The sequence below is a fragment of the Anarhichas minor genome, unplaced genomic scaffold (assembly GCF_050575085.1).
Source record: "Anarhichas minor isolate MPS153535 unplaced genomic scaffold, ASM5057508v1 ptg000049l, whole genome shotgun sequence".
Classification (NCBI taxonomy): Eukaryota; Metazoa; Chordata; class Actinopteri; order Perciformes; family Anarhichadidae; genus Anarhichas; species Anarhichas minor.
This window is the reverse complement of record NW_027466495.1, coordinates 1,311,711-1,326,452: the sequence shown is the minus strand read 5'-3', so window position 1 is coordinate 1,326,452 and position 14,742 is coordinate 1,311,711. Positions and strand designations below refer to the sequence as shown.

Below are 14,742 nucleotides of genomic sequence, written 5' to 3'. Positions count from 1 at the left end.
AGTCTGTTACATAACACCATAAATAGCATGCACAGTAAGAAGCAGACTGTTAACGCCGGCAGAATCTTGTGAAATCAAGAGACGTTGCATTCAGCACACAATGCATTGAAAGTGTTGTGAAACTATCCATTAATGCCAAGACATCTTTAGGCCCTATACTTAATATTTAAACCACTTTAAAAAGTTTTACTGTCCGATTGTTTAGGAAATGTTATAACACTGTAATATTAAAGCATACTTAAGACAAGGTTATGATAAAGTATGAAGTAGTTTTATTTGTGCTTTTTGATACAGTTACAGTAGATGCAATGTCACTTTATTCATTTAACTTTACACATTCTAATGTTGATAGTGTTAATATACTGAAATGTAATGCAGTGACAACAGTGTTTAAATTAAAACGCTCACTTTCTGTATTGTTCCCTTTGTCAACAAGACAAGAAAATACCTTGAAAATCTTGAAAAGACCAAAGCAAACTGTTATTTTGACTCTCAATACTTCTCAACTTCCTTACCCTGTTTGTTCTTTCTGGTGATTAAAAAAAAAAATAACGGGTCACAATTATATAGTAACATTTTTTTAAAAGGCTGAATAATTCCGTAAAACAGCTGGCCACTGTGTTTCTACTAAAAGTTACTCAAACAATAGTGAATAGTGCATTTTGTTGGGGACTACTTTCAGCTGTGGGTTAATACACATTTGGCGCTACAGTGAATATCTACAGCAGAAGGGCGGTGTATGATTGACTCAAAATAAACTTCAGTGTTTTTAATAGTTTTTGGATAATAATGGGGCTCCATGTGAAGCTGACTCACGCTCTGGCTTAACAGGCAATACTATAAAATAATCAAATAGAAGGACACAGTCCTTTTATTTGTGCTCACGAATAAGCAGTTATGTGATGCAGCAGTTAAATTAGTGGCAATGTCATTAGGGCTTGTAATTGATCTAATTTCACGTTATTTAATTATTTACATAGTAATCTTGTATGGGTAAACCCATATAAGGAATATAGTGCAGTTTGAAGAATACTTGTGTAAACTAAGTGACAATATACAGCAACACTGTAACAATTCATGAAAACTAAAGTGGTCTAGGTGCAGTGTTACTGAATATCAGATTCTGACCTTAGCAAGACTTGCTTGGAAGTATATATGTTCTGACAACACAGATGTCAGAGGGAACCCTCAGGACCCCAGCCTGTCACCGCGGGCTAGCCAAGGGGGGCTAAATTAATCTCGACTAGGCCAGTAAGGGAAGGGGTCACAGTTCACTGTGTATGCCCCGCTGCTTCAGCACCAGCTGACAGGCCACAGGAGTCTGAAAGTCCATGATGTACTGGCATTTGCTGGGCTCCTTCACCGATCGCAAAGCTGTCTCTGTTCCGCATGTCAATATGACCTAGAAAAGCACAAAGAAAGAGAAGTTGAGGCGGTGCAGGGAGAGGAGCCGTTGTTAGCCCGAGTCCAGAGCAAAGCCAGCTTCATCTCCCGAAGGAGGCCGATTGCAGACGCTGTCCCACCTCTTGTTTTAGTCATTTTCTAAGCAATTTCAAACTTTTCTGAGGAAATGGGATTCACTGCAAATGGTAGATTTATGCAAAAAAAATAAAATAAAAAAAACACTAGTTGGTAATCATCAGGTCCGTTTCAAATAAAAATGATCACACTGTACATGAGGAGTTTCAGTGATTAGCGCTGTCATGACTGTAATAGGTGACTTTGACACCTTCGACAAGAGAGTAGAAAGGAAAACGTATTTTACTTCTAGGGGGTTTCCATAGCAACCCCTCACATCATACTGCACCCCGAGCAGACGATCCCTCTGGTGAACACAAGCACCCGGAGAGGGACGGAGAGATGGGAACCTGACAGGTATTATTGTACTAAAGTCTCAGGCTGGTACGACTGGTGACTTGGTTTTCTCCCACACTTGGATAACATACTTGTTACGTCACTTAATAACTTGTACAGAGATATGAAGTGGGTGTTTGCGCTCAGTAAGACAAAGTGTTTTCTTATGTGTGTGTGCGTGGTTATTGGTGATTCAATTTTGACGTGCAGGTGCCAGAGCAATAAGCTCAATGTTGAGGCAGCTTGTGTTGTATCGACTCTTACAGATGATGTCATCGGGGTTGTTTTAGCTTTTGACTTTGAGACTACTCATTGAAAAACAGAAAGCCTGAACCACAAACTGAAAGTGTGGAGCCCGTAAGAGGTAGGCAGGCTGGGATGGGTCTAATGAAAGATGCTATTACCGTGCAACATGGGAAATGTAGTATCTAGTTTTAGAAAATCAGACCTATATGGTGATAAACTGGCATTCTCCTTACAAAAATGGGAGAGCCCAGTTTAGATCTGGAGCCACGGTTGTGCCGGCTGTACAGAAACTAAACCTACTGCTCACATAACAGTCTGATTGTTACCGTAAACCGTAGAGTTCGCCCTTCCCCGCAGACTCTTAAGATACACTGCACGCTGCTTGAAATTTGGTTTACCTCAATATCCACCAGTGAAACAATACATCACCGGTCCCACGACTCAAGTATACCGAGAGAGAGAGGTGTGTTTCACCGCAGAAAGCGGGAGCACTACCCAAAGATCAGATTCAGCATTTCAAATATAATGAGCGTCGACTTCTGACGAGACTTCATTTATGCCAACTGCACTCGGTTAGGGAGTCGTATCAAAGGAATTCAATTTAGTCTTTTCAAAGGGGGCCCCTGGATATTATGAGATCATACATTTATTGGACTGATTTAAAGAGGGGGCTCGGCCCAGAAAATAAGATAATCAAATGTGACGCATTTTCAATCGAGCAAATTCTCGCACAAAAACGTAAATGGCTCTCATAAAAGTGTCTGACAGATGAGTCAATACTGGTAAAATAGAGAGAAGGGGAAGAGAAGGCTGCAGGAGAATGAATGCAACATTAACCATAAAACCAATGTCGACTGACGGAGGGGGAAAGGCAAGTCAACTTCTATCACTCGGCTTTGAGCAAAACATCTTTCTGCCAGGCTGCCGAGTAGGCCGTGATGACTGAACATCTTTTACTGATTGACTACACTACTGTACACATGTGCAGAATGAGATATGCAGAGAACAGACTGGGCGACAAGACTTCAAATTGTCCCGGATGAATGTGGTGTGAGGTACTTTGTTAGGCTGGTTTTCTTTAGCGTTCCCTCTGGAAATAAGCAGTGGATGGCCTCTCTGTACTGTTTGTAAGGTGGACTGTTATTATCTACAGCATATTTGGGTTTCTGTGGTTTCTAAACTGTGTAGCTACAGTCTTCTTGGGCTTATATAAAAAGAGGGTTTGATGTCATTTACGACAAGACAGTTGTGTGTCAGAAGTTGTCAACAGCTCGACTAATTGATGCCGTGGAGACTTACTGGAAAAGTAGCTCCATGTGTTGGACAATGCATGCAACATTGAGGCTGCCAACTCTGCGTAATGGGGAAACTGGGTACTTATTTGCTTGTTTTGCACACACACACTGTAGCTGGTCCTAAATGCTGGATTCAACTTGTTTATGCATCTGTGCATGCAAGGAACTTACCATGTCGGGTAACTGTTAGAGGTGCATAAAACGAGATCGGGAGCATTCCCATTGCCTCTCAACACAACACCTGAGCCAGCAGCTCGTAGCTAACGATGCTGACGGAGCTAACAGTGTTTACCTGAGGGGGAAGTGGAGAGTGGGTGCTACAGTAGGGAACGCTCACATGCACAAACGTGCACTAAAACCACACACGGCCGGGCAACATCAACAAAGCAAGGAGAAACTGAGATAACAACACACAGAGAGAGAGAGCGACTTCCCTCTCTGCTCGGGTAGACATTACGCCACTATATCTTTACATAGCAGGTACCATTTATCTATTCACTAGTTTATTCATGTGTATTGTTTTTTGTGAAATACAAGTAGTACTTACTGTAGTACTGCGGGAACCTCCTTGCCAGCAGGGTTCTCCGTTCTCATACACCATCTGACTGTACTGGTTCTTTGGTGCATCTGCCCACATCCCCCACCTCCTGAAATAAAAAGGCTCAGTTTTAGTATTTTTTATAAAGTGCATGTGGAAAGTTTCGGTTTATTAGTCAAGCCGGACAAATTGAGCACAGAAACAATTATCTTTTTTTTTAAACACCACCAGGTTTGGCTTATTGAAAACTCCGTTAACAGCACACATAGACAGCTGCCAAGATGGCCAGTCTGGCAGTGCCCTCCTGGATCCTGGCACCAGCGCTCATGCGTCCCCTCTCCTCTTAAACAATGGAGGGGAAATATTAATTAGCATTTTGTCAGAGTAAATTCTGTGCACAATACCACACGAGGGAAGGAGAAGAGAAATACAGACGCCCAGTGTAGCCCCGTCTCAAACGAGGCTGTGCTTGCCCAGTGCTAGCTAATTACATTCTCACCAAACATTTCAAGGGGAGTTGAAACCAAAGCAAACCAGGGTGCAAGTGGACACGGTCCAACACAGCTCACAGCACCGACAGATGCCATTTGATTATGCTTCCAGCAGCTAACTTCCTCTGATCTTTTGTAGAACTTTAGAAGCTTCCTTGAGGTGGCACCGACTGAAGTCATGCTGCTGGTAAGAATTGATTTGAGTCAAATATTGTAATCCTGTTAGTGCATTAGTGCATGGTCGACTGATGATTTTATTAATCTCTTGTCCCATCGCTTTTTCTGTCTGCAATGCTAAATTGAACAGAACAGAGAGCAAACAATAAAATAATTTTTTTGATGCATACAAAATGCATTGTATTAAATTGTGTCGTATTTTTTGAAATGCCATTTTACTGTCATTTAACCTTGATGAGGGCAAACATGGAGTCCTTTGATTTCCTAAAGCACTCTCCAGCTTTTACGTACCATCATCAGGTCCTCAAATGTGGCTTTTCTGCCATCCACGATGCGCATGGATTATTAAAGACGCCGGAACGGGTTCAGTCAGAGGTGAGGCGCTCACACAAGTGGAAGCTGACTGGGGCCCCGAGCGTCTCGCCTTTTCCTTCCAGGCTGTTTGATTGGGTTTTAGCACTCTGTTAGTACCAGGAGGCCTTCAAATGGATTGCTGTCAGGGGCCAAGCAGACATGGCAGACGGAGGAAGCGACATGCTCTTGGCTCTCGCCGCTAGTTGACCAGCGATCCCTCGCACATCACCTTCAAGCGACTTGGTCTGCCCAAGGGGCAACCTCCGGTGCTGAGAAAGGAAGGAAACGCAGAGGTGCCAAAAACTGCAGTTGTTCAAATTGCCACCTGAGGCTGGCTCCAAAAGAAGGTTTTGAGCCCTATAGCGAAGTAAGGCATGATTGATGGCGCGGCCGCTTTGAGAAAAAGGTGTTCTCAGGTCGCTCTCCGTTAGCTCGTTCCCATTTAAAGATTTAGGCTGTGTTGTCACTGCCAAGACGGTGACGGACTCACCCACGTTGAGCTTTGCAAGGGCTCTTCAGAAACCCATGGGTGACCTCAGAGACAGCTACGCCCCTTTTTTTTTTTCATACAGTCAATGCGTCTGCCGTACCCCCCACCCCCCTTACACACTTCATGCGTCATGTTTGTTCACTTCCTTCCTTAATCTCCATTCTTACTCCGTCAGCCCTGCTGCGCCTCAGGAGTGCTCCGTCAATTACACAGGATGTATCACCGAGATGTGGCCAGATCGTTCCCTGTAATAAACTACCTGCACCTGATATTGGCGGATCATTCTACATTTCACCAGCTCATCATTTGCACCTCTGAAAAACATCCAATTGAGTCCACATTTTCAGGATTAGAGCGTTTTAAATCCAATAAGGTAACATGGATGAAAACAGTTAAGTATGTAAATAGATTAACATTGGCAGCAGAGAGTATAAACTGTATAAACTGTAGCCGACCACATGGAGACAGGGGAGTGGCCACAAATGCAGACTTCCTTTTAATTATTAATGATGGATGATATTGAACACACTTCTTTTAAGGCGTAAAACCTGGAGAAGCTTATTTATAGATATCTGGGTTCTAATTCGATCTGTCTGGCCTCCTCTAATGCCCTAGAGGGCTCCTTCCATCACAGATAAACTTGAATCACTAAGGTGTGCTTTCTATCGACACAAAGAATAGCAGATGGAGTTGTGATTCAATCACATCCGGTGTCCACAGAAATACAATTAAAATAGCGCACTCGCACAATCACAACCGTGGTGATTGCCACCGACTGCCTGGTTAAAAAAACGTTGCTCATTTTCGATTGGAACTTTGGACATTTTCGATTGCATTTTAAGTACGTTCTCTCCCTTGGAGGCGATTGCTCTATAACCAGCCATTTTTGGATCCGAAGCTTAAATGCTGTAAACACATTCTGAATTAACTGGATACGCTTACATGGCAGCTAGGAACACATCACAGGCCGGTTCATCTTCATTTTATGCCATTTAATGCTTTATGAAACCTTACATTAAAAGAAAAAATGGAGAAATAAGTTCAAAGACATGTCAATATCCCTCAATGTCAGGTAACATTTCTAATAATACCCAGTTCTAGAGTGATCTCCCATGAGTTTGTGTTATACGAGAACGATCCGATGTGCCACCTGAGCATCAGATTACTTGTAAATACTTCACCAACACCCACCTCCTGCTGCTGAATCCTAACCTGTGTTAAGATGGTAAGTCTGTGCTTATTACCGTCGCCTTCCCCACTGTAGCATCCGCTCATTAGCTGCCACCGCAGTAAATGATACCTCACAGCTATGCTTTTAACTGCTCGGTGTGAAGCAGCAAGTTAGTCCCCTCACTATACTGTTAATGCGCTAATCATTTACAGCATGACACGCCGCGCCACACAGGCAGATAGGGGGGGGAGAGAGAGAGAGAGCGAGAGAGAGAGAGAGAGCAATTTGGGAGCCGGCTGGTTAATTCGGACTCTGAAGCAGCGCCGGGCGTCGCTAACCTCTGCCACTCGTGGAAGGTCACTCGGCAGAGAGCGGCGCTTTGAGATCAACACAGACGGCGTCGTCGCGGTGCCAGTCAATGATGCTCCTCTCACCCCTCCTACCACCAGTTGTGCCCAGCGCCCTCGATAAATAATTCATACGCATAGAAACTAGTGAAGGGCACATGCATGCTCAGTCAGAGCTTTGCCTTCACTTCACATGACCGATCTACAAAGAGAGCTTTTATAATCACTTTCTCTGAATCGTGGGGCACAGACCAGGATTTAAATATATCATGATATATTATAGTTTATGTGGGGGTATAAATAAATCTGCAACAGGGCAATTATTGAAATTGCAGACAGCATAGTGGATGGATTTTGCCAGCTTCCTTACGTACAGTACAGTGACCAACATAATTACTCTAAACCATTGAGCAACATCCACACTGAGCACATTTTGCTTTGGATTCGCCCGCATGAGCAGAACACCGAGGCTATATTTATGTGCGCTTATAAACAAACTCGGGGTGCATATTTCATCAACACCTACCGACAGTTATGAATCAGGGCTGATGTCAAACCCAAATCAGTATTCTGTTAACGGCTCACTTGTGCCTCATTAACGACTGGGGCTAGATGTTGCCATGGCTACCCAGCAGAAAGGCCATCAGGGGTTCACAGTGTCACCCCCCCCCCCATCCTCCACTCCTTCAACTCTCTCCTCAGACACACAAGCGTCACTACCCCGTCGCCTTGATTGCCAAATAAAGTGTGGACCGTTAGATCCAGGGGCCATGAAGCACAAATATGAACACAAGTATAGGCGTCACTCTTACTTTATTAGTGAGTGTGTTGTATAGATGTATCTGCCCGGCTACTCTGGTATACCGTGGCACGCTCCTCTTGAGCATTGGGCATTAGGCAGCTGCCGTGTTACCAGGTAAAGAGGGGCCCCTCTCGACACTAATGGCCCTCCAGCAAATGACCTCGACGGCTTGAAAATGAGTGCATTAAGTAGAACACTTAAATGTATACTTGTGCACTTGTCCCAGTCAAACAGTCACTGCTCTATAGGTTGAATAATTATGGAGAAGATGAAAATAAATAATAATGGTAGAATAAAAACAAAACAGCAAATGCCCATCAAAACAATTAAGGGATGGGACCGCCTTTAATATGAACACATGGAAGAGAGCATCACTCCACTAAGCGGGCACATTAAAAAAAAAGGGGAACCACCAAGCGACAAAGCAATTAATCAATTTACTAAAAAAAGAATATGAATGGAAATGTGCTGTGCTTGCTTTCACATTTAGTTTGATTCCAAATTAAATTAGAATAGTGAGATAACGCGTCTATAATGCAAGTACACTAGCACAGCCATCACATTCTTACATAAGAAAATGTCAAATATGTACTAATAATAAAGACCCTTTCTTCACTCAAACATTTTCAAAAAGAATAGCCGAGGGACGATGCAGGGTAGAGTATACAACGGAAAAATATGTTTCCCAACATGCAAAGCTGCCTTGCAGTTAAACAACACAGTATAGTAAGTCCTTGAAAAATGTATGTCCAAATCCATCGCACAAATCTGTGCTTGAACAAAGCGTATGAACATTTTACGCACAAATTTGGGATTTATCCAGATTTTCTTACCTGAATTAGTTAAGTTTGTACAAATGTAGATCTGCCTCAGACCACGCACAAATTGCCCACTGCATTGGCAACCGAAACAAGTGAGGAAGGCAAGTAAACGACTCAAGAAGTCAAGAGGGCGCACACACACAGAAGCCTCTTCTCGTCTTAACATTCCAATACACAGATATTTTCACAATGTCACGGCCAAAAAGGAGAAGGGAAAAGATCTATTCTCCACCAGAACTTCACTCCGTCAAAACAAAAAAATACAATGGGCTTTTCAGCTGCTCTCATAAGAAATGTAACCTTATTGATCAAATGAACATATTTCCATATTGCCATGGCCATAGAGTAGAATCTCCTCTCTTGGGCATTTGCTGGTAAATTTGCTCAGCTGAGCCGTTCAAAAGGACATTGGCAGCCTGGAGGCATTCACATCGCTGCACCTCTGTCTCCCAGCATTTCTTCTCTATTACACCCAGGAGTGTGGGGGGGGGGGGGGGGGGGGGGGGGGATTAGGTTAAAAGAACAGTACGGTGCATTTGTCGTTGTCTCTTTTTTTTCTGTGTTTTAATTGTGTCTGCATTTTGTTCATTGTGTTACTGAACCACAAATTGCCCCTTTGGAGACGTTTCTAAAAAAAAAAGTCTAAAGAGGCTAAACAACACACGGTCACTAGCGGTGGTTTTAAAGTGAGCCTGGCATGAGATGAGAGAGAACGTTGCTATGCTATGTCTGTACGTGTAGCTCAGACAGACCAGCATGTGTAGGTCTACAGTTAGAAGCAGCGAAACCCATTTGTATTTCCCCTGGTGGCCAGCGTATCCCACTCTCTCTGGGGTTGCTCTGTGCTATCAATTCAACTGCCTGGCTCCTTTGCAGCGGGCATACACAGTCATTCACTGTGGTTTCAATGTTGCTAGGCTACCTTACTTCTCCACGGCTTTTTCTGTTTGAAAATCTACTGTTCAATAAAGCGGTTCAAGGGAGACCTGTGGGTTTGAATACTGAGCGATGTGAACCTGTAGGAGCAACAGACAACACTAATAGCCTTTTTTGTTGTTCTTTCACAATACCCCCTTTCTGTTCTCCCTTGACTTGGTCACACAGTAGCACTGCGCCTACCTCTACAGCCCCTGCATCTGCTTAATACTCACAGTTTCTAACTTTCCTAGGATGTCTGTTTCCTGTTTTAAAAACTTCACAATCTGAGTCATAAATCTTCAGTTTGAAGTCCTCCGCTATTCGTTTGTGGTTTGTATATTCATACCCGCCATGCAGTGTCTAGGAGTTAGTATTCCTCTCCTATCAGCTTTGGATGTTGGACGTATTCAAAGCTTGTACCGTCAAACACAGCGTGCTCCTCCGCCAAGGCCCCGCGCAATTTAAGTATTCCTGTGTTCTCTTGATGGTGACGAGCGCAGAGCAGTTTGACCCCGGCACAATGGAGGGCCGAGCTCCTTGAACTTTTGCGGGGCGACACGCGCCGACCCCGTGACCCCCAACATCGCAGCCTCCTGATTTCCCTGGAGTCCCAAAACAAAAACTCCTGGGATGACCTTTCAACTGATCCTTTCCTCGTCCGCAGCTACATTTAAATCAGCCCACCCTCCTCCGTCTCCTCTGAGGAGAAAATGCTTCATCTCGGCATTGAGACGCTATTATACATAGTGATTCATCTAAAAACATTAAGTTACATCCAGTATCCTATCTACTATTTACATATTTGGCTTAATACACAGAATGAAACTTCTTGTTATTGTCCGAGTCCAGACTCTTCCATGTCATTGCAGCTGATGTGTTTGTACTAAGCTAACCTTGAAAAAGGGGCAACATAAATATTTCAAATGCACTTATGCTCACGGTGAAAGGTTATACTTTAAAGGAGTTGTTTTCTATAGTTGTTGTGGTCGTTAGCAGGAAATGACTTCAACGCCGAGTCAATTACTGGATGTTGACAATGTACTTCCTGAGGACTTGTGTATTAAAAACTTAAATGGATCCGACTGATGGCGAGCGTTGGTGCTGCATGTATTTAAGCCATTAAGAGTAATTTGAGAGAAATTCAAATGAGGTTATATATATTGGGTGCTCACTGTTAACTGGAAAAGACTGCTGGTGTCTTGCGTTATACATTTGATTGCACGGCTGCGGCATAAACCCGTTTCTTGTTTGTAGTTGACTGCACACTCCCGTGTTTTTGCCAATGATAATTTGAAACTACGTTGCACTTTATTCTATCCTTTGTCGTCAACAATGGAATAATGTTACTGCATCCAATTATGTTCCTGAGGTTTATATTATGGTGTTATTGTTTCACTTTCCTTTTTGAAAACATGAAACGGCTGTCACTTGGTTTTCCTCCATTTGCTTTTTCTTTTTTTGGCCCCATGTTTGTTGCTGCTCTTGTTCCCCGTTATGTTGAAGCCTTTACTTCTGACGCATTAACCAAAACAACCAATCAGCAGTAGATTGCATGACAAAGCACATTGTTGGACTATTGAGGACAGGTTGCAGGCGTCAAAATAAATACCATGCGTTTCTTTATTCTATCATGTTATCACATGTAGATTTTATTTCTTCTGTCTCTGTCATCACGCACATGGAGTGGACTGTCCTTTCTTTTAAGCTGTGCGACGTTTCAATTGGCAAGCGTAAAGCATCGTTTTTGCCCAAACATTTAGGCAGCAAGGACAAAAAAATTGAGTTGAAAGAGCAAGTACTTAAAGTGAATTATCAGGCTGAAAAAAAAAAATGAGCAGTGTATCAGCTGTAAGAGATGCGACGCTGAGTGCTTTAACAGAATATCTAAAGATCTTGGGATGTTCACTAATTCATTTTCTTGCAGTTAGATGGGAAGATTAAGTTTAGAGCGAGGAACCGGAGGGTGTTATCCGAGATTAGATTAGAAAAAAAAAAAAAAAGACTGGAAATTACTGCTCCTTGGCCAAAAAAACAATAGTGTGGCACGTAACTCCTTGTAATACCACAAATTGTTGTTTTACCTATTTACAAATGAGATAAAACTTTTTTTTTTTTAATTTTGAAAAGAGTGGCTGTTTCCTCCTGCTTTCAGTCTCGGTGGTGAACTAAGCTAACCTCTTGGGTCTACACACATGAGTGGCATTTATATTCTACTCTAAGCAAGAACGTGTATTTACCTAAATCTTCTATCACGATATAGGTATATTATATATTATAAACTTATAGCATTGTTTTCAGGTAAATTAATAAATAGTCTGTATGAAATAACTACGTGGTAAATCCTATTTTTGTATAGACTTGACAACTGAAAAGTATTTCCTCATTTAATTAACATTAGTGCAAAATGAACAAAACTGTTTCAAGAGAAATTCTAAAAGAAAAAATGCATAAATATTTCCGGTTATACACGGACTATGTTTACACGCTGGGACACAAATAGTTAAATCCAACTATTGTCACAATTTGATTACTTTTTTTTGACTGGATTTTCTGTGATATTTGAGTTAGCATGTGCTCGTTATCAATTTAGACGACGTAATAGTGTTTTAGTCCTCTTCAAAGCAACATGCATATGTGCAAAGCTGCTAGACAACAGATCTTCAACAAGAAGACCCTCACCAACCACATCCAGAACACACATCAACCTGAGGCCTCAGAAATGACGACCAAGTTGAATCGAAACCTGTGACAGACAACAAACATTATGAGCTTCAACACATTATTTACCATCACTATTAGCACACACACTCTAATGGTGATGTTGCAGAGAAACACATCAATACCACGGAGGCTTGTGGGAAATGAAAGCGACAGGCCAGTGAAGGGGGATCAATGTTTTCTTTCCATGTACAGCATATGCGTGTTGTTTCTTCCCCCCAACAAAGAGTTAAGTCAATGCTATGTTAAACAAGCTCAAACAAACGCAAGACGGTAAACAGAGCACACCATGCGTCGTGTATATATATTTGTCTTTTCAGGTGGCGTGCATTTAGTAAACCTTTTGTTTGCCGTCTCGTCATTGTACCCGCCGTGTCTGCCTGGGGAAGGGAGGGGGTTAGCGGGGACATTATGAAGATGGACGACGCTGTCACAGTGGGATGGTGTTTGTCGCAATGCAAGCATTTTCTTCTACTCTATTATCATTATCGTGGCTGATGTTATTGTTACGATAGCCATTTCGGGAAGCGGTTGAGCTGCTGAGAGCAAAAGGCAGAAAAACCAAATGGAAAACTGAGACATTGCAATTCAGGAAGTGAATACGAGTTGTATAATATCTACATTCACAGATAATTGGGAGCATGCAGTATGACTGCTGTGCCTTATGAAATCTTTATGGCTGTGTGTGTGGCCGTACTATAAGAGCAAGCAGTTACAAAAGGGAAGTGTTCCCAGGCTGATTTATTGTTTCTTAAGAACATTTGTAAAGTTAATGGTCTAACGCCGGCTATGCTGCAAAACCAAGCATGAAGGAAGGTTAGGGATAAAGGGAACAACTTCAACTTTTATGAGCGTTGACACTTCACAAACTGAGCGCTCGCTATGAGTCTTAATCAATATTCAGCAGCAACCACCACCCAATAACACTGCAGAAACGTCGCATAACGAAACCAAACTAGCCCGATTGGTACAAGCGAGCGTTAGCAATGTCATCGCCGCAGCTCCACACGTGTTAATGCCGTTTCTCCTTCCCCTCTCCCATGACCGTCCTTTAGAATGCTGGAGCAGGTGTGATAAATGCTGCCGTTTAAATCAAAGTGCCCCCCCTCACCCCCTCTGGGGAGAAGGAGGATGCCTCCATGCAGATTGATATCAGGAGGCCCAGCCATATCCTGCGAGGTCTTGACTGATGGTCTGTCTGGATAAAAAATGAACTTTATTCCCAGCGTGCAAGCTATGATTCATGTACCTCCCCCTCCCCCCTAAAACCATTCCACATATACCTTCACGACACACTCTCTGGAAACAGTGTAGTACATCATATAGTGCTGCACCACTGGCCTACACCCAGGAAATACCAAGGAGGTGTTTTTGTCTGCATGTGATCAAACGCAAACCAGCATTACTCTTCCATTATCGTGTTGAGGTAAAGGAAAAAATCTAACACCATTCAAGGCTCTCTAAGGAAAGGAACATAGCCATTTAATTCTGTCCTGTCTAATCAGTCCTATCTAAAACATTTCATTTGGAAAACATATACAGTTTACATACTTGAAATCATTCCCTGAGGCTCTGTTTGGCAGCGATATCGTTCCAAACAGAGTGACCAATTCACATGAGTCGGAGATGTGTTTGACCACTGGTTCCGTTTGGTCCTTCTGCCCTTCCATACCATCATGAGTGACAGGCAGGCAGAAGAGCTGGGGTCACATTACTCATAGTTAGCATTCTGTTCTTCCTCTTTCCTGCGCTAAAAACATGGTGAAGCATTGCACTTTCCGCTCCACAAGTGAGTGGGTAGTGTGGGAGGTGGCGGTGCAAAAAAAATAAAAATACACAGCTCTGCTTTAGATTCCACTTAATTTGCCATTTGAAAGCAAAACTACATGTGCAGAAAGGGATAATTGCTAATTAATTATCTTTAAGGTCTCACTTCAACTGCTAAAAGAAGACAAGTACAACGTAGTGGCATCGCATCTCAAAGAACAAATGTTTTGACACGTTGTCCCACATTTCTGTGGTCATTTAAGCCTCAACATTGTCTGTTTGCACAAGACCCGCTAGAACCAAAACAGCATTGCGATCGAGTCCTAATCTTTGGGGAGGAGTTGCAGCGATTCATAAAAGCTTTTGTTCCACAGAGGTTTCAATGTTGATGGAATGGTTTCTGTAATTGCACCCCATAAAAGTGTCGGATCATTGACGGTTAAGGCTAATGAGAGAGTGGAAAAGGACAGCGAGGTGACATCCCATAATTATCGCCTCAAATCTAACATTTAAAGAAGAGAAAAACTTTGATCTAAAAAGTCAGTTTGATGCTAAATGATCAAGATCCCAAGAAAGCTATACTATATACTAGGTCGTGTTTCTGCTGATTGTTTAGAGCAACTTCACTTACAATCTTGGGTATGGAAGAATAAAAAATAAAAAAGCACATTTTGTGACATATCCAAGAGTCGCATCTTTCATAGCACGTAGGCATTTTGATACACACCAATGTCGAGCATTCAACACCGCCAA

The 14,742-nt window shown here is 42.6% G+C and overlaps 1 protein-coding gene across 1 annotated transcript in view; it reads right to left on the bottom strand.

The window, feature by feature from the left end:
* Window positions 1-249: 249 nt before the first annotated feature.
* Window positions 250-14,742, bottom strand: part of LOC142971744 (glucosidase 2 subunit beta-like) — an 84,925-nt gene continuing 70,432 nt past the window's right edge. Inside the window, exons 14-15 of the mRNA XM_076112393.1 lie at window positions 3,943-4,042; window positions 250-1,402 (exon numbers count right to left, since the gene is read on the bottom strand). Coding sequence (XP_075968508.1) covers window positions 1,265-1,402; window positions 3,943-4,042 — 238 coding nt within the window. The 3' untranslated portion in view covers window positions 250-1,264. The remainder of the gene's footprint in view (window positions 1,403-3,942; window positions 4,043-14,742) is intronic.